This window comes from Phascolarctos cinereus, unplaced genomic scaffold, assembly GCF_003287225.1.
Source record: "Phascolarctos cinereus isolate Bilbo 61053 unplaced genomic scaffold, phaCin_HiC Scaffold_2;HRSCAF=192, whole genome shotgun sequence".
Lineage (NCBI taxonomy): Eukaryota > Metazoa > Chordata > Mammalia > Diprotodontia > Phascolarctidae > Phascolarctos > Phascolarctos cinereus.
Genome location: NW_027555625.1, coordinates 61,389,166 through 61,416,615, shown reverse-complemented (window position 1 = coordinate 61,416,615; position 27,450 = coordinate 61,389,166). Strand labels below are relative to the sequence as shown.

At 40.9% G+C, this 27,450-nt stretch overlaps 1 protein-coding gene across 1 annotated transcript in view; it reads right to left on the bottom strand.

Moving 5' to 3' along the window:
- The window catches only part of ENKD1 (enkurin domain containing 1), a 96,517-nt gene that overhangs the window by 55,700 nt on the left and 13,367 nt on the right, over positions 1-27,450 (bottom strand). The window contains 1 exon segment of the mRNA XM_020989330.2: positions 3,741-4,066. Coding sequence (XP_020844989.1) covers positions 3,741-3,999 — 259 coding nt within the window. The 5' untranslated portion in view covers positions 4,000-4,066.

Below are 27,450 nucleotides of genomic sequence, written 5' to 3'. Positions count from 1 at the left end.
AAGGCGGCCAGGAAAATGGGAAGCTCTTGAGCTGTGTCTCTGATTGAACTACTGACTTCATCTGTGCTAGACTGCACTTAAACAATGTGAAATAAAATTAGCCATGTCAACAAATTATTTTATTGTTAGAGGTAGAAAGAATTACAGACTTTATTGTCTAGTCCAGGGCTTCTTAAACTTTTTCCACTCACAACCCCTTCAGCACTTCTTAAACTGTGGGTTGCAACCCACATTTCAAGAAACGCTGGTTAAATCTCCCCATTCTACATATGAGGAAACTGAGGCTCAGAAGGGAAGTGACTTGCTCAAGACCACACCAAGCAGCAGAGTCTTACTTCAAACTCAGGTCCTCTGATTCTTAATCCTACTGCTACTTTGTAAACTCACCTGGCCTACTGAAGTCACCAGGTACAGTGGCTCCCTATGACATACAGGACAAACTATCGGCTCCACATTCTGGCATCTGAGGCTCCTCCATCTGGTTTCCACCTCCCTCTCTGGCCTTGTTTCATACTACTGCCCTTCACACCCTGTGGCTCTAACCAAATTGGGTCAGTTAGTTCCTATCTTGACCTGCCACCTCCCACCTCAGTGACATGGTTTTGTGTGTGTGTGTGTGTGTGTGTGTGTGTGTGTGTTTTCTCAATTCAAGTGCACGCAGGAGCACAGACTGACTCCGGAGCTTCCTTTTCCTTCATGTCTCAGCTCAGGTGCCCCCTCCACAACGACGTTGTCCCGACCCCCTCAGGGGAATCTTCTCCTCCGGACAAAAACCTTTTCCTAGAGTACTTTGTTTTGATTCCTCTACACACTGCACTACACCTCTAACTTCCCTAGCTTCCCAGATGACCACATCTTCGAGTTCCCTGTTGTTTTTCATCTTCATATTCCCAGAGCCAAGCAGAGGACCCCATACGTAAGCGCCACTACCTTGTGACTTTACTCTTTTAGTCCCTGGATGCTTAGAAATAGCACCCAGAAGGGGCTAGCATCGGCCCTGAAGTCAGGAGGACCTCAGTTCAAATCTGGCCTCAGACCAAACACTTGACACTTACTAGCTGTGTGACCCTGGGCAAGTCACTTAACCCCAATTGCCTAAAAGCAAAAAAAACCCCAAACAAACAGGAATAGCACCCAGAATAAAGGCAACATTAGCTTGTAGGACAGGAGTGTCATCTTCAGAATGTTCTGAAAATTAAATTCTGAGAGTCTTAGAAATTTGTAAAAGAAAATTTTTGAATCTAAGTAGTCACTATCTATAAAATTTGACAATAACATACTACCTCAGGACATCCCTTCTACCTTTTTAAATCTTATTTTTACTGATCTTTTGTTTTGAGATCACCTTTATTTCCAAATATTTTGCCTCTTCTCCCAGTGTCATTCTTTATAACAAAGATTTAAAAAAAAAGAGAGAAATAAACAATTCAAGAAAAGTTAACTAATGCATTGACAGCTCTACTATAGTATCACTTCAGTTTTCATGCCTTTTGTTCCTTGGTTCCCTCCAATGAGATGGCAAACTCCTTGAGATAGGGACTGGTTTTTTTACTTCATTGTACATCCCCCAAGTGCCTGCCTCATGGGCCTTACTCACAGCAGATACACAATAGGTACTGATTTAACTTTATTTCTTATTACAGGAACTTTAGGAAGCAATTTTAAAAAGTTCTGCAGGCCCCAGATCAATGTATGATAGAATATCACTGTGTCTCTGATCTGTTTTAGAGGTTGAAAGTAAGACATCAATGAACTGGCAAGGCCATTCTCCCAGAGTCTGCTGGGGATTTTGTGTCCTCAGGACATAAAACAGTGAAATTTGCTTATAATAACATCTTTGTTAAACAATGGTATTTACTAACACTGAGCAATAGTGTCTACGGTGCTTCAGGATATAGAAATGGAAATACATATGTGCCAACTATGATAATGACCACCAGCCATCAGGCCACTGAATTCAGCAATATGGAGCAGAAATCAGAAGCGGGACAACAAAACCGCTAAAGGCATAGTTGCACAGAATCTCAAAGTTGAGATAGACTACATACATGATATCTATACAGTTATCTGCATTTTGTCTTCCCTATTAGAATGTGAGCTCCTCAAGGACAAAGACCATGTTTTCACCTTTCCTTTGCCCCAGTCCTTAGGCACCTAGGTGGATAGTGGTTACAGCCTGGATAGGGCTTGGAATCAGGAAGACTGATCCTCTTGAGTTCAAATCCAGCCCTAGATACTTAACTAGCAGTGTGACCCTGGGCAAATCACTTAACCCTGTTTGCCTCAGTTTCTCATCTGTAAAATGAGCTGGAGAAGGAAATGGCAAACCACCCCAGTATCTTTGCCAAGAAAACCCCAAATGGGACCATGAAGAGTCAGATGTGACTGAACAACTACAACCACAAAAACTGTCCCAGTCCTTAGCACAATGAAAGGCACATAGTAAGTACATAACACACTGGGTTAAAAGGGTCCTTGGATCAGCCTTTGCTTAAACTGCCTTTTGCATTACAAACTGCACTGTCAATAACTGGAGATCTTTGTGACTTACACTTGTTTTTAGCCAATCTACATGGAAACAACAGGAGCCTCGGAATCAGAAGACAGTAGCTCTAGTATTGAGGCAGCACAAAAAGAGAACTGGCTTTGGGGTCAAGGGTTCCAGGTTCAAATCCTGGCTCTACCTTGGTCATGTAATGATCTCTGTAGGCTCCAGTTTTCCCAACTGCAAAATGAGAAGGTTGGACTAGATGTTCATCAAGGTCTCTTCCTGCACTATCTGACCTTTATGAGTGTGATGAAACATGCTACCTACTCCAAATAGGGAGGTGAGGGGTTCAGACTGAGGCTCGTGGTTTTGGGGGGCTTTTTCTGGACATGGCAAATGGTGCCTATTGGCTTCTGTAATGTGCTTTGTTATTCCTGTTTCTCAATGAAGGAGGAGAGTGGAGAGGGAAGAAGAGGTTGGGAGGGAGAGAATTCAAACCAGAAAATAAAACAGAGCATTATTTCAAAAAGTAAATCCCAGGAGCGGCTTCTGAGATCCCTTTTAGATCTCATATCTACCCCCAGCATTGCCACTTCCTAGGTGATGTGATATTAGGACTAAATTAACCCTAAGGTCATTTCTAGCTCTGAGGCTCCACGAAGTCACAGAGAATACAGATTATCTAACCTATAGGGCACAGCCTTATTGAGGGGGAATGTTTTCTCATGAACATTTTCCAGCCCAGGACTTTAGTGGCAAGACAAACGTACTTACTTCAAGCAATGGCACCCTTCTAAAAGGCAGAAGTGCAGCTGAAGTTCTTATATCATCCTGATACACCCCAGGGGGATATGTTCTAGATCACTGGCTCACTTACATTTTCACACTGACTGAAAGGGAGGGGAAAATAAGCTGAACTGTAGTAAGGAGACTCAGCTTTAAAATCCAGCTTTATGTCCTCATTACTTAATTTCTGTGAATCTCAGCTTCCTCATCTATAAAACAGGGATAAACAATACTAGTACTATCCAAGGTTATGTTTAGGAAAGTGGTTTGTAAGCCTTGAAGAGCTGTGTAAACACCAGTTACTACTACTGAAGATTTTGGATTGAGAAGGAAACTAGGGCATGCTGGTTGACAATCTGTACATATACCCGTTAAGGTGTCTGGTAATGTTTCAAGCACTGAAAAAGAAATAATTAAAATCAATCTATGCCTTTTTTGGTGGCCTGACAGATAAACCTCACTGTACCTAGAGCTTTCACAGCTATCTGTCGAGTGAGTGGAGGGGGGATGTTGATGCAAACCAGATCCACGTCCTGGTGCAGCAATACATCGTCTGTCCGGCTGGTGTAGAAAGAAATGCTCATCTCTTCAGCAAGCTGCTTTGCCTCCTCTTCAGTCTTGCCCCACAGTGCCTCAATGGTGAAGCCTTCAGCTCTCAGCAACGGGACCAGAACCCGAGCAGAGCTGCCAGTCCCAAACACTCCGACGCCCGGTAGCAGCTTCATCCTGGCTTCACCAATTCATCTCTTTACTAGGGCCTCACTCCTCACGCTCGCCGATCAAGGATGGCTCCTAAAACAGCAAGAATGTTACACCTCGTTATTAGTAGAAAAGACAATATTCAGCAGCTACTTTCTGATTCATTTGGAATCAATGTTATTATCATAGGATTTAGACCTAGAAGGTCATTTAGAGACCATCTCAATTACACCCTCCGGTTTTACACATATGGAAACTAAGGCTCTAACAGGTAAAGTGACTTGCCCCAGTCACACATACAGTAAGCATCTCAGATGGGATTCAGTCTACAATTCTCACCACTATAATCAGTCAAGCAACAAAAAATTTATTAAGTGTTTACCACAGGCAGCAAGGAGGCGGTGGACAAAACCGTGGACTTGGAGTCAGGAAGGCCTGGGTTCAAATCTGGTCTCAAACTTACTGTGTGACCTTGGACAAGTCATTTAACATCTGCCTGCCTCAGTTTCCTCATTTGTAAAATGAGGGATAATAATAGTACCTGGATCCCAAGGTTGATTTGAGAACATCTGCAAACTTTAAAACACTCACAGATCCTAGTTGGTGCTATTATTTATATACCTGGCACTGTGCCAGGTGGATACAAAGAAGGGCAAACATGTGGCACCTATCTTTAAAAAGCTCACATGCTAATGGAGAGACAACATAAATAATTAGGTACATACAAGACAGATACAGAGGAGATGGAAGGCAATTTGAAAGGGCAGAGCATTAGCAGCTAGGGGACTAGGAAGGGCCTCTTTTTTTCCCCCTTGATAATTAATTAATTTATTTTTAGTTCTCAGCATTCACTTCCATAAGATTTTGAGTTTTAAATTTTCTCCCCCTCCCACTCCTCTCCCCTTCCCCAAGATGGCATGCAATCTGATACAGGTTCTACTTATACATTCATATTAAGTGTATCTTCCCATTAGTCATGCTGTAAAGAACAATTAGAACAAATGGGAGGACCAAAAGAATGAAGCAATAAAACAAAACAACAAAGGAAAGGGAGAGCAAATAGTCTGCTTCCATCTGCAATCCGACTCCATAGTTCTTTCTCTGGGTGTGGAGAGCAATTTCTATCGTGAGTCTTTTGGAGCTGTCTTAGATTCTTGCATTGCTGAGAACAGCCAAGTCTATCAAAGTCAGTCATCGCACAGTGTGGCTATTATTGTGTACAACGTTCTCCTGGTTCTGCTCATTTCACTCAGCCTCAGTCCATGCAAGTCTTTCCAGGTTTTTCTGAAGTCTGCCTGCTCATCATTTCTTATGGCACATATTCCATTACATTCATATATCACAACTTATTCAGCCATTCCCCAATTGATAGGCATCCCCCCAATTTCCAATTCTTGGCCACCACAAAAAGAGCTGCTATAAACATTTTTGTACATGTGGGTCCTTTTCCCATTTTTATGATCTCTTTGGGATATAGACCTATAAGTGGTATTGTTGGGTCAAAGGGTATGCACAATTTTATAGCCCTTTGAGCATAGTTCCAAATTGCTCTCCAAAATGACTGGAACAGTTCACAACTCTATCAACAATGCATTAGTGTTCCAATTTTCCCACATCTTCTCTAACATTTATCATTCTCCTGTTTTGTCATGTTAGCCAATCTGATAGGTGTGATGTGGTACCTTAGAGTCATTTTGATTTGCATTTCTCTAATCAACAGTGACTTAGAACATTTTTTCATATGACTATAGATAGCTACAGTTTCTTCCTCTGAAAACTGCCTGTTCATATCCTTTGACCATTTGTCAACTGAGGAATGACTTGTATTCTTATAAATTTGACTGAGTTCTCTATACATTTTGTAAATAAGGCTTTTATCAGAGACACTGGTTGTAAAAACTCTTTCCCAGTTTTCTGCTTCCCTCCTAATCTTGGATGCCTTGGCTTTGTTTGTGCAAAAACTTTTGAATTTAATGTAATCAAAATTATCCATTTTGCATTTCATAATGTTCTCTATCTCTTGTTTGGTCATAAATTCTTCCCTTCTCCATAGATCTGAAAGGTAAACTATTCTTGGCTCTTCTACTCTGCTTACAGTATCAGTCTTTATATCTAAATCCTATACCCATTTTGATTTATCTTGATACGGGGTGTAAGACGTTGGTCTATGCCCAGTTTTTGCCATACATTTTTCCAGTTTTCCCAGCAGTTTTTGTTAAATAGTGATTTCTTAGGGAAGGGTCTCTTTAAGCTTGACTGGATTTGAGCTGAGTCCTGAAGGAAGCCAGGGTGGACAGGAGGGGGAGAAAAGGGAGACAGAACATTCAAGGCCAGGGAGACCACTTGCATCCAGGCACAGAATCAAGAGGAGTGTTTAAGTGGGCCAGTATCGCTACATCAGGAAGTCTGTGATGGAGAATGACGTGTAAGGAGAATAGAGGCTTCTTATGAAGGGCCCAGGATCAGAAGAGCTCTACATGTCAAACAAAAGAGCTTATATTTGATCTTGGAAGTAACAAGGAACCAGTGGTGCTCAATGAGCAGGGAGCTAATTAAATGAGACCAATGCATTAGAAAAGCAACCTTAGCAGCTCAGGGGAGGATGGACTGCAGTAGGGACAGAAAAGACACCAGTTAGAAGGCTACTGCAATAGCCCAAATAAGAGGTAATGATGACCATGGGTAGAGAGAAAGGAGAGATACAAATAAAGCAGAAGATGTTGTAAAGGTATAAAACTACAAGATTTGGCAACTGATTTAAGATGTGTGTGGTAAGCAAGAGTGAGAGGGCAAGGATGACACCAAGGCTGTAAAACTTTTCTTCTGTAATTCTTGTATTTACTATTTTCCATACCGCTAAGTAGTGTTTTTTCCCCACTGCTGTTCTAATCAGGGACTCCATTTCAAATAATACTAATTCTTGGGCTTTAATAGATATTTTTAATATATTAAGGAAAAATCCATTTATTTCTAAGCTTTCTAGTGTCTTTAACATAAATAAATGTACTTGTCAAATGCTCTTTGTGTATCTATTGATGTAATATGATTTTATTAGTTTTGTTATCAACATAGTCTATTATCTTTACAGTCTTCCTAATGTCGACCCAATCTGCATTCTTGGTTTAATCCAGTCTCTACCAGTCTAGTAACCCAGTCATAAAAGAAAATACTGGCCTGAAATGACCTATTGTTGACAAAGCCATGCTGAACTTGATCAATGCCACGACTTCCTTTGTTAAACCACCACAAATAATACCTTTTAAAATGTGCTCTAAAAAAAATGTGCTCTACAGGAAAGCAGAAAATTAGGGGAAAAATTTATATAGTCAGTTTCTCCAATAAAAGCCTCATATTTCAAATATATACAGAACTGAGTCAAATTTATAAGGATATGAAGCATTCCTCAATTAATAAATGGTCAAAGGATATGAATAGGCAGTTTTTGGAAAAAGAAATCAAAGCTATATATAGTTATATGAAAAAATGCTCTAAATCATTATTGATTAGAGAAATACAAATTAAAACAACTCTGAGGTTATCATCTCATACCTATTGGATTGGCTAAAATGACAGGAGAAAATGACAAATATTGGAGGGGATGTGGAAAAATTGGGACACTAATACACTGTTGATAGAACTGTGAACTGATCCAACCATTCTGGAGAGCAAACTGGAATCACGCCCAAAGAGTTATAAAAGTGTGTATGCCCTTTGACCCAGCAATACCATTATTAGGTGACCAGGGGAAAAAAGGAAAAGTACCTATATGTTCTTTTTTTTAATTTAATTTTTTTTTATTACATTTGAGTTCCAAGCTGTTTTCCTCCCTCCTTCCTTCTCAACCCCACACTAGAGCCAGCCAACATCTGACACAGATATACATGTGAAACTATAAAATACATGGTTCCATATACCAGTTCTTTCTCCGGAGGTAGAGAGCATCTTTCTTTATAGGTCCTTTGTAGCTGAAACACATACATCCTAAAATATTTATAGCAGCTTTCTTTGTGGTGGCAAAGAACTAGAAAGTGAGGGGATACCTATCAACTGGAGAATGGCTGAATAAGTTGTGGTATATGATTGTGAGGGAATACTACTCTGCTGTAAGAAATGATGAGCAGGTTGGGTTTAGAAAAGCATGGAAAGATTTGCATGAAATAATGCAGAGCCAAGAGAACTTTGGATACAGTAATAGCAATATTGTTCGAAGAAAAATTGGGAATGATTAAGCTTTCCTGAATTATATGATAATTAAAATAAACTATGAAGGACTTAAGAATGAAAATGCTATCCACCTTCAGAGAAAGAAGTGATATATGGAAGTATGTATTGGATGGCTCCACATATATAGGCATATCAAATGTTAGCCTTTGGGGTTGGGAGGGAGACAACTCAGAATGTAAAATGTAAAAAAAAAAAATAACATTTTTAAGTGATCTACAATGGCTATATTTTTCTAGAAACTGAAGCTAAGTATACCAGCTTACTATTTGCAGATTTCACTCTCCTCTCTTTTTGAGTATCAGGACATTTTACCTTTCCAGTCCTATCACGCCTCTCCTGTTCACCATAATCTCTCAAAGATCACAGGCAGTGGTTCAGCACTGTGTCCATCAGTGTCCACAGTGCTTAGCACAGACCTGGCACACAGTAGGCACTCAGGAATGCTCGTGATGTCTGGTTGGCTTGAATTCACACCTGCCAGGTACTCTCTTACTACATCCTTACTCATGTTAGGTTTCAACTCTATTAACCATTTTGTTCTGTTATTTCTCTTGGCAGAGTCAGAAGCAAAATTTTAAAAATGAATAGTTCTGCCTTCTCTTATCCATTACCATTATGGCATTTCTGGGTGGTCCTATCTCCCTTATTTGATCTTTTCCCTAAAAGCCTTTTTTTGGTGACTTTATAGGTATTCTAGGAAACTGAATATTAAGGATCATCTAATCAATGGATAAGCAAAATGTTAACTCGATTTTGTAGTTGTTAAACATCTATGAACATGATAGCCCAGAAAAAGGATTGTTATTAAGTATTAAGGTATTATCCTTAAAGGCAAAATTAGAGGGCAGAATCAGACTAGAAGTTACAGAAAGGTATAATTTAACAACTTTCTAAAAATTAGCACTGTCCACAGGAGGTAGTGAGGTCACCATCCCTAGAGATCTGCAAGCGAAAGCTAGAGGATCATTATCAAGTATATTTTAGAGAGCCCAACATTAATAACATTAGAGGTAGAAGGGCTGTCAGAGTGCAGTCCCCTCATTTTACAGACAAAGCTAGGAAGCTCACAGAGTTTAAGTGATTAGCCCAAAGTCTCCCAAGTAATAAATGACAGATTCAAAATTTGAACCCAAGCCCCCTGACTTCAACTCCAATATTCTTTCTACTGTATCACACTGCCTCTCAGATCCCTTCTAAATCCAAGAGTCTGTCACTGGATGCTGTTTTTGGCTTCTCAGAGTTGAACCCTATAACTCTACACTTTCCCCTTTTCATGACTTTTCTCATTCCATATTTCAGCAGAAAACAGTAATTCTTAATGGAGTTTTTTGCTATTAAAAAAAAAATTTATTTAGTATTTTCTTTTTCCCAAGTTACATGTAAAAACAAATTTTAATATTCATTTTTAAAACTCTGAGTTACAAATTCTCTCCCTTCCTTCCTCCCCACCACCCCTCATTGAGAAGGCAAGCAATTTGATATAGGTTACACTTATGTAGACATGTAAAACATTTCCACATTTGTGAAAGAAAACAAGACAAAAAAAAACCCTCAGGAAAAAGAAAGTTAAAATAGTATGCTTCAGTCTGTATTCAGACATCATCACTTCTTTCTCCGGGGATGGAGAGCATTTTTCATCATAAGTCCTTCTGAATTGTCTTGGGTCACTGGATTGCTGAGAAGAGCTAAGCTGATTCACAGCTGATCACCACACACTGCTGCTGCTACTGGGTACCCAGGACATTTTACTTTGTATCAGCTCATGTAAGTCTTTCCAGGTTTTTCTGAGTGCATCCTGCTCATCATTTCTTATAGCATAGCAGTATTCCATCATAATCACATCACGTAATTTGTTCAGCCATTCCCCAGCTGATGTGCATCCCCTCAATTTTCAATTCTTCACTACTAGAAGAGGTGCTATAAATATTTTTGTACAAGTAGGTTCTTTTCGTTTCTGTTTTTTATCTCCTTGGGGATATAGAACCTAGTAGTGGTATTGCTAAGTCAAAGGGTATACATGGTTTTATAGCCCTTTTATAGTTCCAAACTGCTCTACAGAATGGTTGAATCAGTTCACAACTCCACCAACAGTGCATTACTGCCTCATTTTCCCCACATCCCCTCCAACATTTGTCATTTTCCTTTTCTGTCCTATTAGCCAATCTAATAGATATGAGGTAGTACCTCAGAATTGTTTTAATTTGCATTTTTCCAATCAATAGTGAGTTAGAGCATTTTTTCATACAGCTATAGGTAGCTTTGATTACTTCATCTGAAAACTGTTCGTATCTTTTGACCATTTATCAATCGGAGAATGGCTCTTATTTTTATTCTCTTTATGTTTGGGAAATGAAGCCTTTATCAGAGGGACCAGAAAAAGACTTTGTTTTAATTGTATGGGGTGAAGGCGAAAGTGAAGTGTACGTAATGGTGGAGGCAATCCTGGGGCACCGGGTATAGAACAGGGCAACATTCTCACTATAGGTAAATCAATATGCTTTGTGCATCTAAATTACAAAAAGGGAGGATGTGTGGAAGGAAGGGCTCCCATCTCCCTTCACAGAACATCTCTCTTCAATCATAGAACATTCATCAAGAGAACCTCCTTCCACCACTAAAAAGCTTCTCTCTTTTCCCACCTTTTCCATCATTATGCACTCCTCACCCTCTACCCTGCAGGTATTTCCCTTCCTGAAAACCACAAAAGCCACCCTAACTTCATTGCTAGCCCTCAGTTTAACTGGGGGACCATAACACATTAATTTCTCTCCTCTTCTTCTCTTCCCTCCTTCCACTCATCCTCCCATTTTGTAATTCAGATGCATAAAGCATATTGATTTACCTATAAGAAAGATGTTGCCCAGTTCTAGACACAGTGCCCCAGGCCTGCTTCCACCATTACGTACACCTGACTTCTTCCTTCACCACATACAATTAAAATAAAGTATTTTTCTGGTCCTTCTGATAAAGGCCTAATTTCTCAAACATACAGAGAATAAAAATAAGAGCCATTCCCCAACTGATAAATGCAGTGGACAGAGAGCTGACCTTGGAGATGGAAAGACTCATTCATCTACTGCCTCTGACACAAACTGAACTATATGACCCCTGGGCCAGTCATTTAACCTCTCAGTCCTCTGAGCAACCCTCTAAGACTACATATGTTGCCCATGACTAACACGGAAATATGTTTGCATGATTTCACATGTATAATTGATATCACATTTCTTGCCTTCTCAGTGGGGAAAAGGGCAGGAAAGAGAGTTCAGAACTAAAATTTTTTTTTTTAAAAATTAATGTTAAAAATTAACAATTTTTTAAAAAACTACATGTTGCAGAGGAGGTCCTTACCTGCAATGGAAAAGGGAGTTCCTTTATCTGAAAGTTGCATGTAACAATGAAGTCCAATTTCTATTCCTACTATCAATAATATTTGATAACTGTATTCAATATAATTGGTTTCTTTTGTATTCCTATGTAGTTCATACATTTAAAAATATTATTCTGAGAAAGTGTCTATAGGCCTGACAAGACTGCCGAAGGGGCCATGATACATAAAAAGGGTCAGAATGCTTGATCTCCTCACACAATTACCCTACCATCTCTCATATGGACTACTGCAGTATCCTCGCTGGTTTTCCTGAATCCCACCTCTCTCCTCTTTAGGCCCACTCCCATATAACTGTCCAATTTATCTTCCTCCAATGCAAGTGTGACATCACTCCCCTGTTTAAGGAGTTTCAGTGGCTCTCTGCCTCCAGAATCAAATACAAAACCCTCTGGTGTTTAAAGCCTTTCATAATCTGCGTCTGGAATTCTTTTCCTTATCTCCATCTCACTTTTCCTTATCTCCATCTCACGGCTTCCCTCAAGCCTCTGTTAAAATCCCATCTTCCACAAAAAGCCTTTCCTGAGCCCTCTTAATTCTAGTACTTTTTCTATGTCAACTGTCTCCAGTTTACTCGCACACAGCTTAATCGTACCTAGCTGTTTGTATGCTGTCTCCTCCACTAGCTTCCTTAGCACAGTGTCTGGTCCGTGGTAGGTGAGACTGCACATCCCCCTCGGGAGCTCTACCCTTAAGCCAAGCTGCCCTGCCTGCTGTCGTCTCCACATCCTTGCACAGGCTGTCTCCCAGGCTGGAAATGCTTGCCTTCTTCACCTCTGCCCCAGGAACGCTTAGCTCCCTTCAAGGTTTGGTTCAGTTAGAGTTCCTTCAAGAAGCTTTTCTTTAAGGGCCCGCTGAAATTACTTTGTACTTCTTTTTATAAGTATCTCATAATTACTTCTCTGTGAACACGATAATCATCACTAGCATTTATTGCCCAGGCTCCCACTCCAGGCCCCAAGCTGCATTCTCTGGGCCACTCACTGAGCTGCAGATAGCATTCTCCAAGAGCAGAAACTTCCTCATTTTGCATTGGTACTTCCAGTACCAACACTAAGCCTGGCACTTCGAAGGGGCTCAATAAACACTGGCTGACCATGGGTTCTTTCTGCTCCCATCACAGCACTTCTCTCCCACCTTGGCACAAGCTTAGATGGAACTTGTTCAGGCTGCTTGGCCAGGAAGAAAGGGCAAACAATTGCTTTGGTGGAATCACCTGTACTATTAGTTTAGAAAAACAAAAAAGAATATAGAAAATATATGGAACTGCTAAATGATCCATTTTGATTCCTCTCTTATTTCTAAGCATGGCCATTTGGTGGGGTGACAGGCTGTGCTATGTCTTACACTTTTGGAGTTAGATATGGTTCCTTGTTGTTACAAAAACAGTAAAGTATTTGAGAATAGTCACCTAGTAACCCTTGTTTGGAAACGCTCCCATCCATTCCTCTTTAGCATTTAGTGAAAAGGCGGAAAATAATGTTGACAGAGGGCAGGCCCCTCCCTGGCTCTACTGGCTTCACAAGGAACACACACTGACTCACTTCCTCTCACCTCTCCTATCGAACCTACCTGATTGGACAATTGCTACTTTACAGATGGGCACTGATTAGAGGCAACATAACCAACCCTAAATCAAGCCAGCAAGCATTTATTAGGCACCTTCTCTGTGTCAGAATGGTCCTGATTAGGAATTGGGACTTATGGATTCCATTCTTCCTAGAATGGCAGGATACCTTCTATCAATCTAACTCATTAAACCTTTGATGCTCAATCCACAAAGTGGAAGGGGCAGGGTGGTATCACAGGAAGCGCTTAGTGTTAGAAAACCTGGGTTAAAAGGAATTCTAAAATTAAGAGTTTGAACACACCTTAAATATCAACTCATTTTATCAGAAAAGAGAACTAGGGGCCATAAAAGTGAAAGGGCTTTGTCCAAAGGTCACACAGAGAAGAAACATTTGTTGACTGTCTAGTTAAGTTGCAATTCCATAATCTATCAGCTGGGAGATTGTAGGCAAGTTCCTCATCTTCAAATTGAGGGACTGCTTGAGGGAGCAGGAACAACCTGGAGATCATCTAATTCCCACCCTTCTTTTAAACATAAAAGGGGTGCTCATGAAGGTAGGGCTCCCTCTCTAATGGAGATTTTAGTTTGGCACTAACAAGGGATAAGAGAGTCTCTCTGGACCTCAGTGTCTTCATCTGTAAAATGAAGGGGGTTAGCTTGCTCAATCTGTAATCTCAGTTCTATATGCTATATCTAAAACTTTTACATTTGGAGGATACCATTTATACCCATTCATAAATATTGGAAATACCTTCAAAATGGCATTTGTGTGTAGGAGTGGGTAGAATATCAAATAATACATTGGAGAGGCAGCATGGTGTTGTATATGGTGAATTGGCCTTGGAATCAGAAAGATCTGGGTTCAAATCCTGCCTCTGACCCTGGGCACTTAATCACTTAGTGTCCCATGCAACTCTACGGCTCTAAGTAGCAGAGCAGGTGCTTCCAAGCTTTGGCTTTCTTTACCAGGGGTTCCCTATACCAGTGAAACCACAGGTCTGATAAAAAGCAAATTTTGCTCGTGAGCAAGGAATTAGAATTTGGTGTGATACACCACTAGTCTTTCTGCAGTACCAACAGGAACACTGTGGAATCCTTTGGGGGAAAGGAAATGACCATAAGTCATTTTCTCAGCTCCCAAAAGCACTGTTTTCTCTAAGACTCTCTTTCATGATGCTGCTTGTGCTCAGAAGCCTCCCAAGCGCCCACTGTGGATGAAATAGTACCCCGCTCAGGCCCAAATTCATGGCTAGCTTATTCATGTAGATAATGTGCTCAGCTGACCGCAAACCAGCATGCAAAAGCACAGTTTCAGGAATGAAAAGGAAATCCCAGGAAGCCAGTGATATAAACTAGGCTCTAGAACTGACCTGATCAGACTATCAATCCTATCCTACTCAAAATCTTAGAATCTATTAATAGGTTCTAAAATGTTGGTAATGTTTTGTTTTTTATTTTTTATTTTTATTAAAAATTTTTTTTTTAATCTAAAAAACACCTTGTAAAATTACTTTTTAAACAACCCACGTAGGTTTTGGGAGTCATCGGTATTTAGGATAGGGGCTCTTAATCTTGCGTGTGTAAACTTGTTTTTAAAATACTTTGATAATTATATTTCAGTACAATTAGTTTTCTTTGTAATCCTGTGTATTTTATTTCATAAATATAAAAATATCATTCTCAGAAAGGGAGCATAGACTTCACCAGACTGCCAAAGGGCTCCACGTCCTTAAGTTCCTTCAGTTTAAGAACTGATCTAGGAGTTGGCTGATGCCATAAGAACAAATGAACTTTGAAGGGAAGGAGTCCAAACAGAGAACTGAAAGTGCAGACTGAGCCAAACCTCTGTAAATAAATGGCATTTGGAGACTAGTCAGTCATTTCCCTGGGTGTGCCACTGAGTCTGAGGTATTATCTAGGGAACTATGAATGGTGCAGTCAAGCCAGAACTGCCCATGAAAACCTCTTAGCATGGCTAATCCATTGCCCAGGATTTCCTTCTGGAAAAGAAACAGAAATGCTCTGTCTACGTCCCTGGCACACCTGAACCTATCTGAGCCCTGCAGACCTAGAGCTGGGTTCTACCTCCATCAGTCAGGTCTGTCAAACCCTGACCCCTTAAGAAGCATCAGACACACCAAAGGGATAGAAGCACCGCACCCTACCTGCCACCACCGGTTCCCTTCAATGGGACTACCACTTAAAGGAAAATGGGTATGTTCATTGACAGGAATAGTCTGGGAGAGTAGTATACACATTAGTCATTTTCCTTCCTTTGAAGCCAATTTCTTTAGACTTAGCCAGAGACAAACAGTAAGCTCGAGACAACATTCCAAAACAGAAATACCAGGACACTCATTCCTGAATGAGACAGGCAGCTCTGTATATGTTTGTGGGACCCATATTCCCCCCTCCCCTTCCCTTGTTTGTACTCTGTGGCCTGGAGCTGCAGTACCAGAAAAATACTCCACCTCCCTTATGGCAAATATGGTTTGAGAATTCCCTAGTTACACCTGAAGAACTAGGAGGGGGAGGGGGAAGAGACTGGCAAGATGATTAAAGACAGAAGGCTCCAAGTAGGAGTACTTAACATTTTTCCTTTCATTGGTGCTATGGTCAATAAACTATGTGGTCACAGTGTATGGTGAATGTGGGGGGGGAGGGGGTCATTCAGAGAGAAAGGTGGGGAGAGAATGATTCAAGATGTGGGAGCAGAGGCTAGAGCCAGAGATTTCCTACTTTGATATTTAAGTCATATTACAAAAGCAGCTAGGTGGGACACCCGGATAGAACGTTGGGCCTGGAGTCAGAAGGCCTGAGTTCATAGCCTGCCTCAGACACTTAGTAGGTGTATAACCCTGGGCAAGTCCCTTCTGTCTGCCTTAGTTTCCTCCTCTGTAAAATGGAGATGATAGCAGCAGTTACCTCCCACAGCTGTTGTAAGGATCACATGAGATGGTGTTTGCAGTACACCTAGCACAGTGCCTGGCACACAGCAGCTGCTTAATAAATGCTTTTCCTTCCTTATTACTGTTATTATCACCCCCTAGCCAAATTCTGAATACAAGCACAGTTTAACTTACTCAATGCCACTGCTTGCAGCTGTGTGGCAGCAATGGGGGGGGGGGGCGCGCTGCCTCAGCACATGCAGAAAGATGTACCTTGGTGACCAGAGGGGACACCCAAGAACTGATGAGAAGACCAGCCAATGACCCACAAAGAGTGCTGGCTGGTGGGCAAAGCAGGGAGTGCGCTCTCTCTCTGGATGATTGCTAGAGTTACATATTGCCTTCTGAAGGCAATATGTAACCTGATCTGGGATGCCCACACAATGGGATGCCTGAAGGGTCACACAAAGGTCACAGGCCTCTACTACCACTACTACTACTACTACTACTACTACTACTGACATTCAACATAGTGTTTTAAGGTTACAAAGCACTTCATATCCATGATTATTTGATCGTGGTTCAGTGGATAGAGCACTGGATCTAGAGTCAGGAAGACCTGAATTCAAATCCAGCCTCTTACTAGCTCATGACCCTGGGCAAGTCATTTAACTGTTGTTTGCCTTAATCCACTGGAGAAGGAAATGGCAAACTCCTCCAGTATCTTTGCCAAGAAAACCCCATGGACAGTATGGTCCGTAAGGTCACAAAGAGTCGTATGTGACTGAATGAACAACAACATTTGATCATTCCAAAAATCCTTGTAATGTAAGTAGTGTATTATTAAGCTCAGAAAGTGGAGGTTCAGAGATGAATGACTTGTGGAAAGTGTGGTGCTCACCTCACTGATAAAGAGGAGACCCTGACCTTGCAACATTGCATTGGTGTATTCAAAAAGCAGCATTCAGTAGGTTCAAATCAGGGCAGGAGGAGAAAAGAGAAAGAAAAGGAAAATACACAAATCATCAATTACTCAAATCTCTAATAAGCACAGCTTGAGAGACATGAAAGTCAAAATGAGCAATACCAACTGACATTAAGAATGGCCAGTTCTAGGGAGTTTTGAGCCCCCCACACTGTGTAATGGACAGAACAACGGACACAGCGTCAGGAGGAACCTGGAGTCCTGGTCCTCTCTCTGGCACCGACTTAGCCACGTGACCTTATGTAAGTCAGTCTCTCTGGACTTTCGCTTTCTCACCTATAAAATAGAGATCTGCAAAAGGAGCTCAGAAGATCCAGCCAGATTGGGGGGGGAGGGCGCGCAGAGCCCAGATGGCGGAGTGAAAGCAGTGACTTGCCTGAGCTCTCCCCCAAACCTCTCCAAATATTCATAAAAAATGGCTCTAAACAAATTGTGAAGCAGCAGAACCCACAAAAAGACAGAGTGAAACAAACTTCCAGCCCAAGACATCGTGCTGGGCTAGGAGCGCAGCTCAGCGCAGCGTGGGCATGCAGGCCGCAGCGAACCTGGAGCAGGCCTCAGAGGACTGAATCAAAGGCAGCTGTGGAGATTTCCAGACTCCTCAATCCACCAATGCCAAAGAAAACTTAGACGGTCAGTGGGAAAAGTCTGTTTCTGTCGGTGCTGAGACAGGAAGGTGGGGTTTCAGCTCCGTTCCCCAAGAGCGTGGCTGGGGGGGGCAGGGGGCAGCTGCTTCCCAAGATTCCGGCCCACAGACTGAGGGGAAATACAGAGGCTGATCAGAGAGGGATTGCAGGGATCTCTTTGCCAGTGCTGAGGCAGGAATCTCTTGCTTTGCCTTGTGCTTGGATCTAGGTCACAGTTCTGGGCGGTGGTCCTGGGGTGAGGAGGGGCACTGGCCTGGTGGAGCTTGTAGTGGCTGTGGAGAGGAACCCCTCCTCACAGTTACAGGACAGAAATGAATACTTGTGGTCACAGGCCAGGAAAGGAGTAAACACCTCACCCCTTATCATACCACCTTGGAAGAACTGAAAATTTACAGGTCCCTACAAGTATCTCTGAAAACAGTTGTACAAACCCCTGAAGCTTGGGACAGTACATTCTCCACATTGGAAGCAGACTCTTACCTTAACAAAGAGTTTAAAACTCAAGTAATTGGCCGGGATCATGAGCAAGCAGCGCAAAAAGAGTCAGACTATATTATCTTACTTTGGTGAAAAAGAAGATCAAAATATACAACCAGAAGAAGACAACAAAGTCAAAGCTCCTACATCCAAAGCCTCCAAGAAAAATATGAATCAGTCCCAGGCCTTGGAAGAGCTCAAAAGGGATTTTGAGAAGCAAGTAAGGGAAGTAGAGGAAAAACTGGGAAGAGAAATGAGAGTGATGCAAGAAAATCATGAAAAACAAGTCAACAGCTTGCTAAAGGAGACCCAAAAAAATACTGAAGAAAATAACACCTTAAAAAATAGCCTAACCCAAATGGCAAAAGAGGTCCAAAAAGCCAATGAGGAGAAAAATGCCCTAAAAAGAAAAATTGGCCAAATGGAAAAGGAAGTCCAAAAGATTACTGAAGAAAATACTTCCTTAAAAATTAGAATAGAGCAATTGGAAGATAGTGACTTTATGAGAAATCAAGACACTGTAAAACAAATCCAAAAGAATGAAAAATTAGAAAACAATGTGAAATATCTCATTGGAAAAACAACTGACCTGGAAAATAGATCCAGGAGAGAGAATTTAAAAATTATTGGACTATCTGAAGGCCATGATCAAAAAAAAGAGCCTAGACATCACTTTCAAGAAATTATCAAGGAAAACTGCCCTGATATATTAGAACCAGAGGGCAAAATAGAAATTGAAAGAATCCACAGATCTCCTCCTGAAAGAGATCCCCAAAGGAAAACTCCTAGGAATATTGTAGCCAAATTCCAGAGTTCCCAGGTCAAGGAGAAAATATTACAAGCTGCCAGAAGGAAACAGTTCAAGTACTGTGGAAACACAATCAGGATAACACAAGATTTAGCAGCTTCTACATTAAAGGACCACAGGGCATGGAATATAATATTCTGGAGGGCAAAGGAGATAGGATTACAACCAAGAATCACCTACCCAGCAAAACTGAGTATAATCCTTCAGGGGAAAAAATGGTCATTCAGTGAAATAGAGGACTTTCAAGCATTCTTGATGAAAAGACCAGAGCTGAATAGAAAATTTGACTTTCAAATACAGGACTCAAGTGGAACATGAAGAGGTAAACAGGAAAGAGAAATCATAAGAGACTTATTAAGATTGAACTGTTTACATTCCTGCATGGAAAGATGATATTTATAACTCATGAGACCTTTGTCAGTATTAGGGTAGTTGGAGGAAAAAAATTATATGTATGTATATGTAGATAGATAGAGGGCACAGGGTGAGTTGAAGATTAAGGGGTCATATCTGGAGAATAAAATTAAGGGATGAAGAGGATGATACTCGGAGAAGAAGAAAGGGAGAGGTAGAATGGGGTAAATTATCTCACAAAAAAAAAGAAAAGAAAGTCTCTTACAGTGGAGGGGAAACAGGGGAAGGTGAGAGGGAATGAGTGAATCTTATTCTCATAGGATTTGGCTTAAGGAGGGAATAACATACACATTCAATTGGGTATGGAAATCTGTCTTACCCTACAGGAAAATAGGAGAAGGGGACAAGAGAGCAGGGGGATGATAGAGAGGAGGGCAGATTGGGAAAGGGGTAATCAGAAGGAAATACTTCTGAGGAGGGACAGGGTCAAAAGAAAGAATAGAATAAATGGGAGGGCAGGATAGGATTAAGGGAAATAGAGTTAGTTTTTCACATGTCTACTATGGAAGTGTTTTGCATAACTGCACATGTATAACCTATATTGAGTTGTTTGCCTTTTCAATGAGGGTGGGTGGGGAGGAGAGAGAGAAAATTTGAAACCTAAAGTTTTAAAAACATATGTTTAAAAAAATGTTTTCACATGCTACTGGGAAATAAGAAATACAGGAGATGGGGTATAGAAGTCTATCGTGCCCTACAGGAAAATAGAAGGGGAAGGGGATAAGAGAAGGGGGAAGAGATAGAAGAGAGGACAGACTAGGGGAAGGGATATTCAGAATGCATGCCATCTTGGGGTGGAGGGAGGGGTGAGATGGGGCGAAAATTTGGAACTCAAAAACTTGTGGAAGTGAATGTTGAAAACTAAAAATAAATAAATTTATATTGAAAAAAAAAAAGATCCAGCCAGATCCAGCCTCCTACAGGATCACAGCACTGAAAACTCAGTCCAAGTCCTTGCTCTACAGATAAGAACACCAAAGTCCAGAGGTGAAGGGACTCTACCCATAGCACACAGCTAATAAAGCAGGAGAGTCGGGAGATATAACCCAGGTCCTCTGGGTCAAAATCCAATGCTGTTGACTCTACACTATGGTTGCCTCAATTCTCCATGACTGAAGAAACAAATTTCACCTAATACCCTCACATTAACTAACTTTTCAGAAAACTTTGTCCTTACCGACAAGATTTACTAAAAGCCTACTTTGTGCTTAGCATTGTGTACAGTTTAACAGATCTGAAATATGTGCACAGGAAGACAGAAGCCACAGAAAAACATTTCACGAGACAGGCCAGGAAGACAGAAAGACTGTGTCTGTGCTACAAGCAGAATGATCAGGGATCCAGGAAAGTCCAAACAACAAACTTTCTCTGCAGCAAATGCTTTCTATGAGACTAACAAACATGCTTATCTGTTCTGATTTGGCACAAAGGAACTATTCTAGAGATGTTTTCACTGTATCGAGTCCCTTTTCAAATCTACCTCATCACTCAGAATCAGGAAGATAAGGTCTCTAGACCATTTGCCATGACAACATGCCCTGCAAGAGAGTCTCCTCACTGCCATACCACTGAGGTGGCATTTCCTGTCTGGCTCCCTTGGTGCTGAGTGCATCCCTAACTCCACGAATTTTATTTTCCTTTTGTCTAAGCAAATCTTCATTTCATTCGTCCATAAGGTACCTACCTAGAGGCCACAATAAGCCCATTTAGCTGAATTTTAACTGATACACATATGAAATGTTTTGAAGAATGCTGAAATGCAAGTCAGCGTTTTATGTTAATTTTTCCTGTTTTTCTTTCTGACTCTCCAAAAATTAATGTTATCTAATCTCAGAAAGACAAATGTAACGACAATCAATCAACAAGCACTTATTAGCTTGCTGTACGCATATCAGACACTGAGTCAGATGCTAGGGAAGTGAAGACAAAAATGAAACTGCCCCGCCAGACCCTTCCATTCTACCGGGCGGGGGGGAGGGGTGAGCATTCCTATACAAAAGATCAAGAGGTACTAGCAGCTGGAGGGATCAGGAAGGGGCTCATGGAAAAGGTGACACTGAGCTTGGAAGGAAGCCAGGTATTCTAAGGTGTGAAGATGAAAAGAAACTGCATCTCTGCACAGGAGGAAGTCTATGCAGAACCAGAGATAGGAGAAGAACTGTTAAATGTAAGGAATGGCAAAAATTCCAGGAGAGATGGACAATTAGTTTACAGAACAAAGCATATATGAAATAAGCAAGTAGAATTCTTAGCCTAGTAAAGAAGGCATATACTGATGGCCAATTTCTTTTATTTATTCATTCATTCATTCATTCATTCATTTTTGGCTAGGCAATGGGGTTAAGTGACTTGCCCAGGGTCACATTGCTAGTAAGTGTTATGTGTCTGAGGTCGGATTTGAACTCAGGCCCTCCTGAACCCAGGGCCGGTGCTCTATCCATTGCGCCACCTAGCTGCCCCCTAACTTCTTTTATTTAAACAGAACAAGACATAACAAAAATAATCTAAGGAAGCTATAAGAACATTTTTCATGAAGCACTGAACCTGAGCAATCTATAGAAAATGAAGACCATCTAGCAGTGACCTTGGCACAACAGATAGAGAGCCAGCTCTAGAGTCAGGAGGACCCGAGTTCAAATGCAGCCTCAGACACTTCCTAGCTGTATGACCCTGGGCAAGTCACTTCAGCCTATTTGCCTCAGTTTCCTCAACTTTAAAATGAGCCAGAGAAGGAAATGGCAGTCTGTTCTAGTATCTTGGCCAAGAAAACCCCAAATGGGGTCACAAAGAACCTATTAAACAACAACAGCAAAAAAATAAAATAAAATACAGCCTTCACGGTTGAATGGGTTGGATGGGACACCAGCTCTTTCCCATTTTTTATTCTCTGTGTCCTAGATTTTTGGAAGGGAGCCTTCAGTAAATGCATAAAAAAGATAGACCCAAAGAAGAAAAAAACCCAATCTTTACCGTAAACTTGTGGCACTGCCCAAAGTGAGCACATAGGTTATAGGCTATATTCAGGGGACGGGAAACACAATTATCATAAGGCTCACAACTGATCATCTAAAATAGAATTTTGACTGCAGCCCAAAATAAGAGCACAGAAATAAATAATTCATTTGTGTTTATGTCCTAAAAAAAGGTAAAAGAATATATGGCATGTCAGTTGGTAGGCAATTATTATTCAGAGTTTGGCCTTTGCAGTTCTATTTTAATTTTTCAATGTGAACATAAATAACCTAAAGAAATTAGATATTTTTGTTTTGTAAATGAGTTTGTAGAAATACGATGCTTCTCAGTTAGTAAATGTTTGTGGAATACTGAATGTGTGAAGAACTGCTTTTGTGCCCCTATACCTCTAAAGATCAAGAGGCTTTGCAGAAAAAAAATTCTTGGCTACTTTTTATTCATTTCTAATAACACAAGGAAAGCAGTAAGCTTTCTTGCCTCCATACCTTTACCAGACTGTTTCTAAAACTTGGAATTTCCTCCCTCTCCCTTTAATCAGTGAACTCCTTTAAAATACAACTCAAATGTCATATCCTCCAGGAAAGCATCTCTGATGTTTCTAGTTAAAGAGTTGGCAAACTAGGCCCCAGCCAAATCAATCAATAAATATTTGTTAAACACCTACTACATGCCAGGCACTGAGCCAAGCACTGGGGATGCAAAAAAGAGGCAAAACACAGTCCTTGCCCTCAAAGAGCTTACAATCTCATGGGGGAGACAACAGGCAAACAAATAAATATGAGGTCCTGGAATTAAGAGGAGTTGGGGAAGGTTTCCTACAGAAAATGCCTTTTTACTTGGGACTTCAAGAAAGCCAAGGAAGTCCGTAGTCAGGGTGGAGGAGGGAGGGCATTACAGGCATGTGTGGGGCAGCCAGAGAAAATGCCCAGCGCCAAGAGATGGAGTGTCTTGTTTGCAGAACAGCCACAAGGTCAGTGTCACTGGATTGAAGACTATAGAGAGGAAGGTGTAAGAAAACTGCAATGATGAGAAGGGGCTAGGTTACGAAGGGCTTTGAATGCCAACCATAGTGCTTTGTATTTGATCACAGAGGCAATAAGGGGCCACTGAAGGTCACTGAATAGGGGGTTGATATAGTTTGACCTGCCCTTTAGGAAAATCACTTTAGTGGCTGAATGAAGGATGATAGACTGGAGTGGAGAGACTTGAGGCAGGCAGACCCTGCCACCAGACTAGGGCAACAGTCCAGGCACGAAGGGTCAAGGAATTTTACCAGGGGGTGACAGTGTCAGAGGAGAGAAGGAGGCGTATTGGACAGATGTTGCAGAGGTGAAATCGACAGGCCTTAGCAACAGCTTGGGTATGGGGGCTGAGGGACAGTGACAAGTCTAGGTTAACTCTTAGTTTGTGAGCCTGAGGACCTGGGAGGATGGTGTTACCCTTTGCAGTAATAGGGAAAGAGGCGGGAGAGGGAGGGTGAGGGGGAGAGTAGAAGGAGAAAGATAATAAATTCGGTTTTGGAGGTCAGCAGAGAGTTCCAACTGGTGGCCTGGTTTTTCTAAGTCAGTGAGCTATGAATGATTTTTACATTTTTAAATGTTTAATTGTATTTAATAATGTAAAAATCATTCTTAGCTCCCCCACAGTACAAAAACAGGAGTTTAGTGGCCTGTAATCCAGTGTGACTTCATACTCCTCCATCATAGAAGCACTTCTCTAATTTACTTATCATGTAATAGTGTATATTATAGTTATCTGTGTTTATCTCTTACGCCCCTTCTGGGCAGGAAGAGCTCCATGAGGCTAAGGACCTTGTTTTAGCTAAGCTTTCTCTCCCTCAGACTAACACAGTGTTATTGCACATACTAGAAACCTAACAGTATTTCTTAACTTAAAGAAGCTGCCATTTACATGTGCCTGAAGATGTAGGTGAAGAAGAGGACTACAATTCCAACAGGTTCGGAATACAATGTGGAGCAGTAGTCATAGAATCAAACGTCTACAAAGCCTTGTTTCCATCCCCCCTCCTCATTTCTGTACCTTCAAATAAACTGACAGTCCTTTTCACAAGGCACTGGTCAGGAACCCCTCCCCCTTCTATCCCTTGACCTCAAATGAAATTAATAGGTACGATGTGACATACATTTCACTGATTATGTAAACAAAGTTTTCAAACGAAGAATCAAATTAAAATACTAAATTCAATTCAGTAACCATTTGATTACTTTCTAATTATAAGGCTCCATGGTTGGTGCTGAGAATTCATGGAAGAGATGTGACATGTATACACTTAAACAAAATACATGGAATTAATTATATGATGGGATTAAGGACAAACAAAATGCTCTAGAAAATCTGACTTTCTCTTGGGGGATCAAAGAAGGCTTCGTTGAGGAGGTAGCAGCTGAGTTACATCTTAGAGAAAGGGAAGGATTTCATCCAGCAGAGATGAGGGAGTACATTCCAACCATGACCTGTTGGAATGCACTGAAGTTTCAGTATGAAATTGAGGAACAGATGCTACATCATTTTGGCTAGAACCTAGAAGGCATGAAGGAGACTGGTGGAAAATAAATCTGGAAAGGCAAACTGGAACTGCACTGTGGTGGGCCTTAAATGTGAGCATAGTTCCAACTTTATCGTATCTAATGCCACAGGAAGCCAATGAAGGCTCATGATTATCTTTTCTCAAAGCCTCAACTTGAAGATAAAGTTTGAGCAGAGGGTTTTTTTTAATTGTTTGGTTGATTAGAAGAAATTAAAATGAGGTGAGTTTTTTAAAAGGTTCTAAAGAATCACTTCATGATCAAGTAACATTTTTCATTCTCTTACAGATGTTTCTACTAAGTGTAAGATTCTGAGTAAAAACTGACTCCCATGAGCAGAAAAGATAGATTTTTAAACTCTGAATAGGTTTTTTGAATCTTTAACACACCTACATCCTAGCTTTTGTGCAACAGAGATGGCATCTATTTGATACACTAGCATTCGTGACTTTGTCATTAAAAAGTTACCATAATTACTGCTTTTCTGATGGGACACAGCAGACTAGTCTAATCCATAAACATTTAACGAGCACCTATCATGAACAAGGTCCAATGAGGATGTACAGAATTAAGACACGGATTTACAAAATTTGAGTTTGGAGAGGCCTGAAAGAAAATCCAAACCCTTCATTTTACAGAGGATGGAAACTGAGGCCTACAGAAGGTAAGTGATTTGTGAAAAGAACCTTTCAATCAAGTTGGGGAAATAATCATCACAGGCACAAGAATGATGTAGACACAGAAAGACTTTCTAGGGCCTTAATAAATGCTTGTTGAATTTAAAAAATGATTTTCCAGATGTGAAGAAGGCCTGACAATCCACAGCACCTGCTTCCATGGGAAAGGACATTTCATGCTTGCCCACCCTTTTAGTTCTAAGTGTAGGTGTTTTACGTGCACAGACTTTGTCCCCAGACTGCAATGCGTGTCCCAATGAACCTCTTCACTGCCTTTTACCACAGTGAGTTTAATAAACAAGTTGTGGCTAGGAAACCCATCAAAGCACTTACTGTATTATAAGGTCAACCAAAGGAGGCGAGGACGGGCAGCAGGGGAGGGGGGGGGGGGCACCAGAAGCACATCAACGAAGGCCAGCTACAGAATGGGCTTCATTGTGAATAAAAACCCAACATCAATAGCCAGGAAAATCTCCCTCTCAATGCTGTTTTGTGTAGACATAGCACAGTAGTTGCCTCACAGGTCAACATTTTTTTAAAAAATAGTTTGAATAAAACCACTGGTACCTAAAGGGAGAACTTCATTTCTCTGGAAAATGCAAAGGCATTATTTTAGGTACTCACATACTCTAAAGGACCAGACACACAGATACAGGCAAGGATCAAACTGCTCCCATACTTAAATGTTTCAACAGATCTGTTAGCTAGACCTACCATCCACCAGTGTCCTCTCTATAAATCCTCCAAAGGTTAACCAGCTAACATGAATGGGCACCTTCCTTTAGAGCCCTAAGGGCACTTGGCCTTTCCACTGATTGTCTCCTACTTCTGCTGTGTCACCATTCTTTCCCAGTCATAAGCCCTCTGATGATGGCCCAAAGAGCTCTTTATTAGTAATCGATTACCGTCTGTCTGATGGCCCTCATGCCTTTCTCCATGGCCCTTTAGGTAACCTACATCTTTAATGCTGACATTTTATGCTTCATATTTAAGTTGAACTGGCCATTAAGAATCATGATTTACATACATAAGCACATTTACTCAGAATAGTTACAAACTACAGGGGCACCAGTTTTTGTTGTTTGTTTTTTTTTTTTTAAGAAAGAAGTCAACCTCAAATTCAGGCAGAGTCATATGGTGGACTAGAGTACTCTAGTCCAGGAAGCCTAGCTATGTGACCTTCTACAAGTCATCTGACCTTTCTGGGCCTTCAGTCCTTCAGAGTTAATTAGATGTACCCCTAGCTCTAAAATGCTATGATTCTGTAATTTAATAAACACTAAACTGATTTGTAACGTAGAGGCAGGGAGCCCATCTAAGTGACAGACTGCAACATGACCTGCAAAGAAAGCTTATTTCTACCCTATCTGAATAGTAGAAATAATCCAACTGTGGCAGTACATGTTAACTGTTTTTATAAAACTTCTTGAGATGTTGGGAGAGAAGTATATTCCTAGCAGGAAGGACAGTACCCTCACTGGGCCAATAAAGAATACAACAAAAGACAGTGACATACAGCAATTAAGATCATCGATCAAATCAATGACAAATTAGTAGACGAAACAAGTAGGTATCTTTACAGCTGTCAAATAATATTCCTACTGTCTGAATGACTGGTTTTGGGAATATCTTGTCAAACTAATGAAAATAATCAGCAGTACTGAGTAAAGTCTTTTCTGATTGATTTACTGAAGCTCATACTTGAATACATCAAGCCAGAAAATACATCCTCTCTTTTTATGGCATTAGTTTTATGTAAGCAAATTAGAAGTGGAAGAGAAAGGCAGGTTGTCAATAATGACCCTTGCTTTAAAAGGAAAAGATGCTAAATCCAGTTCAGTACTGACACAAGTTTGTCTGAGGTGACCCAAGTACAAAAG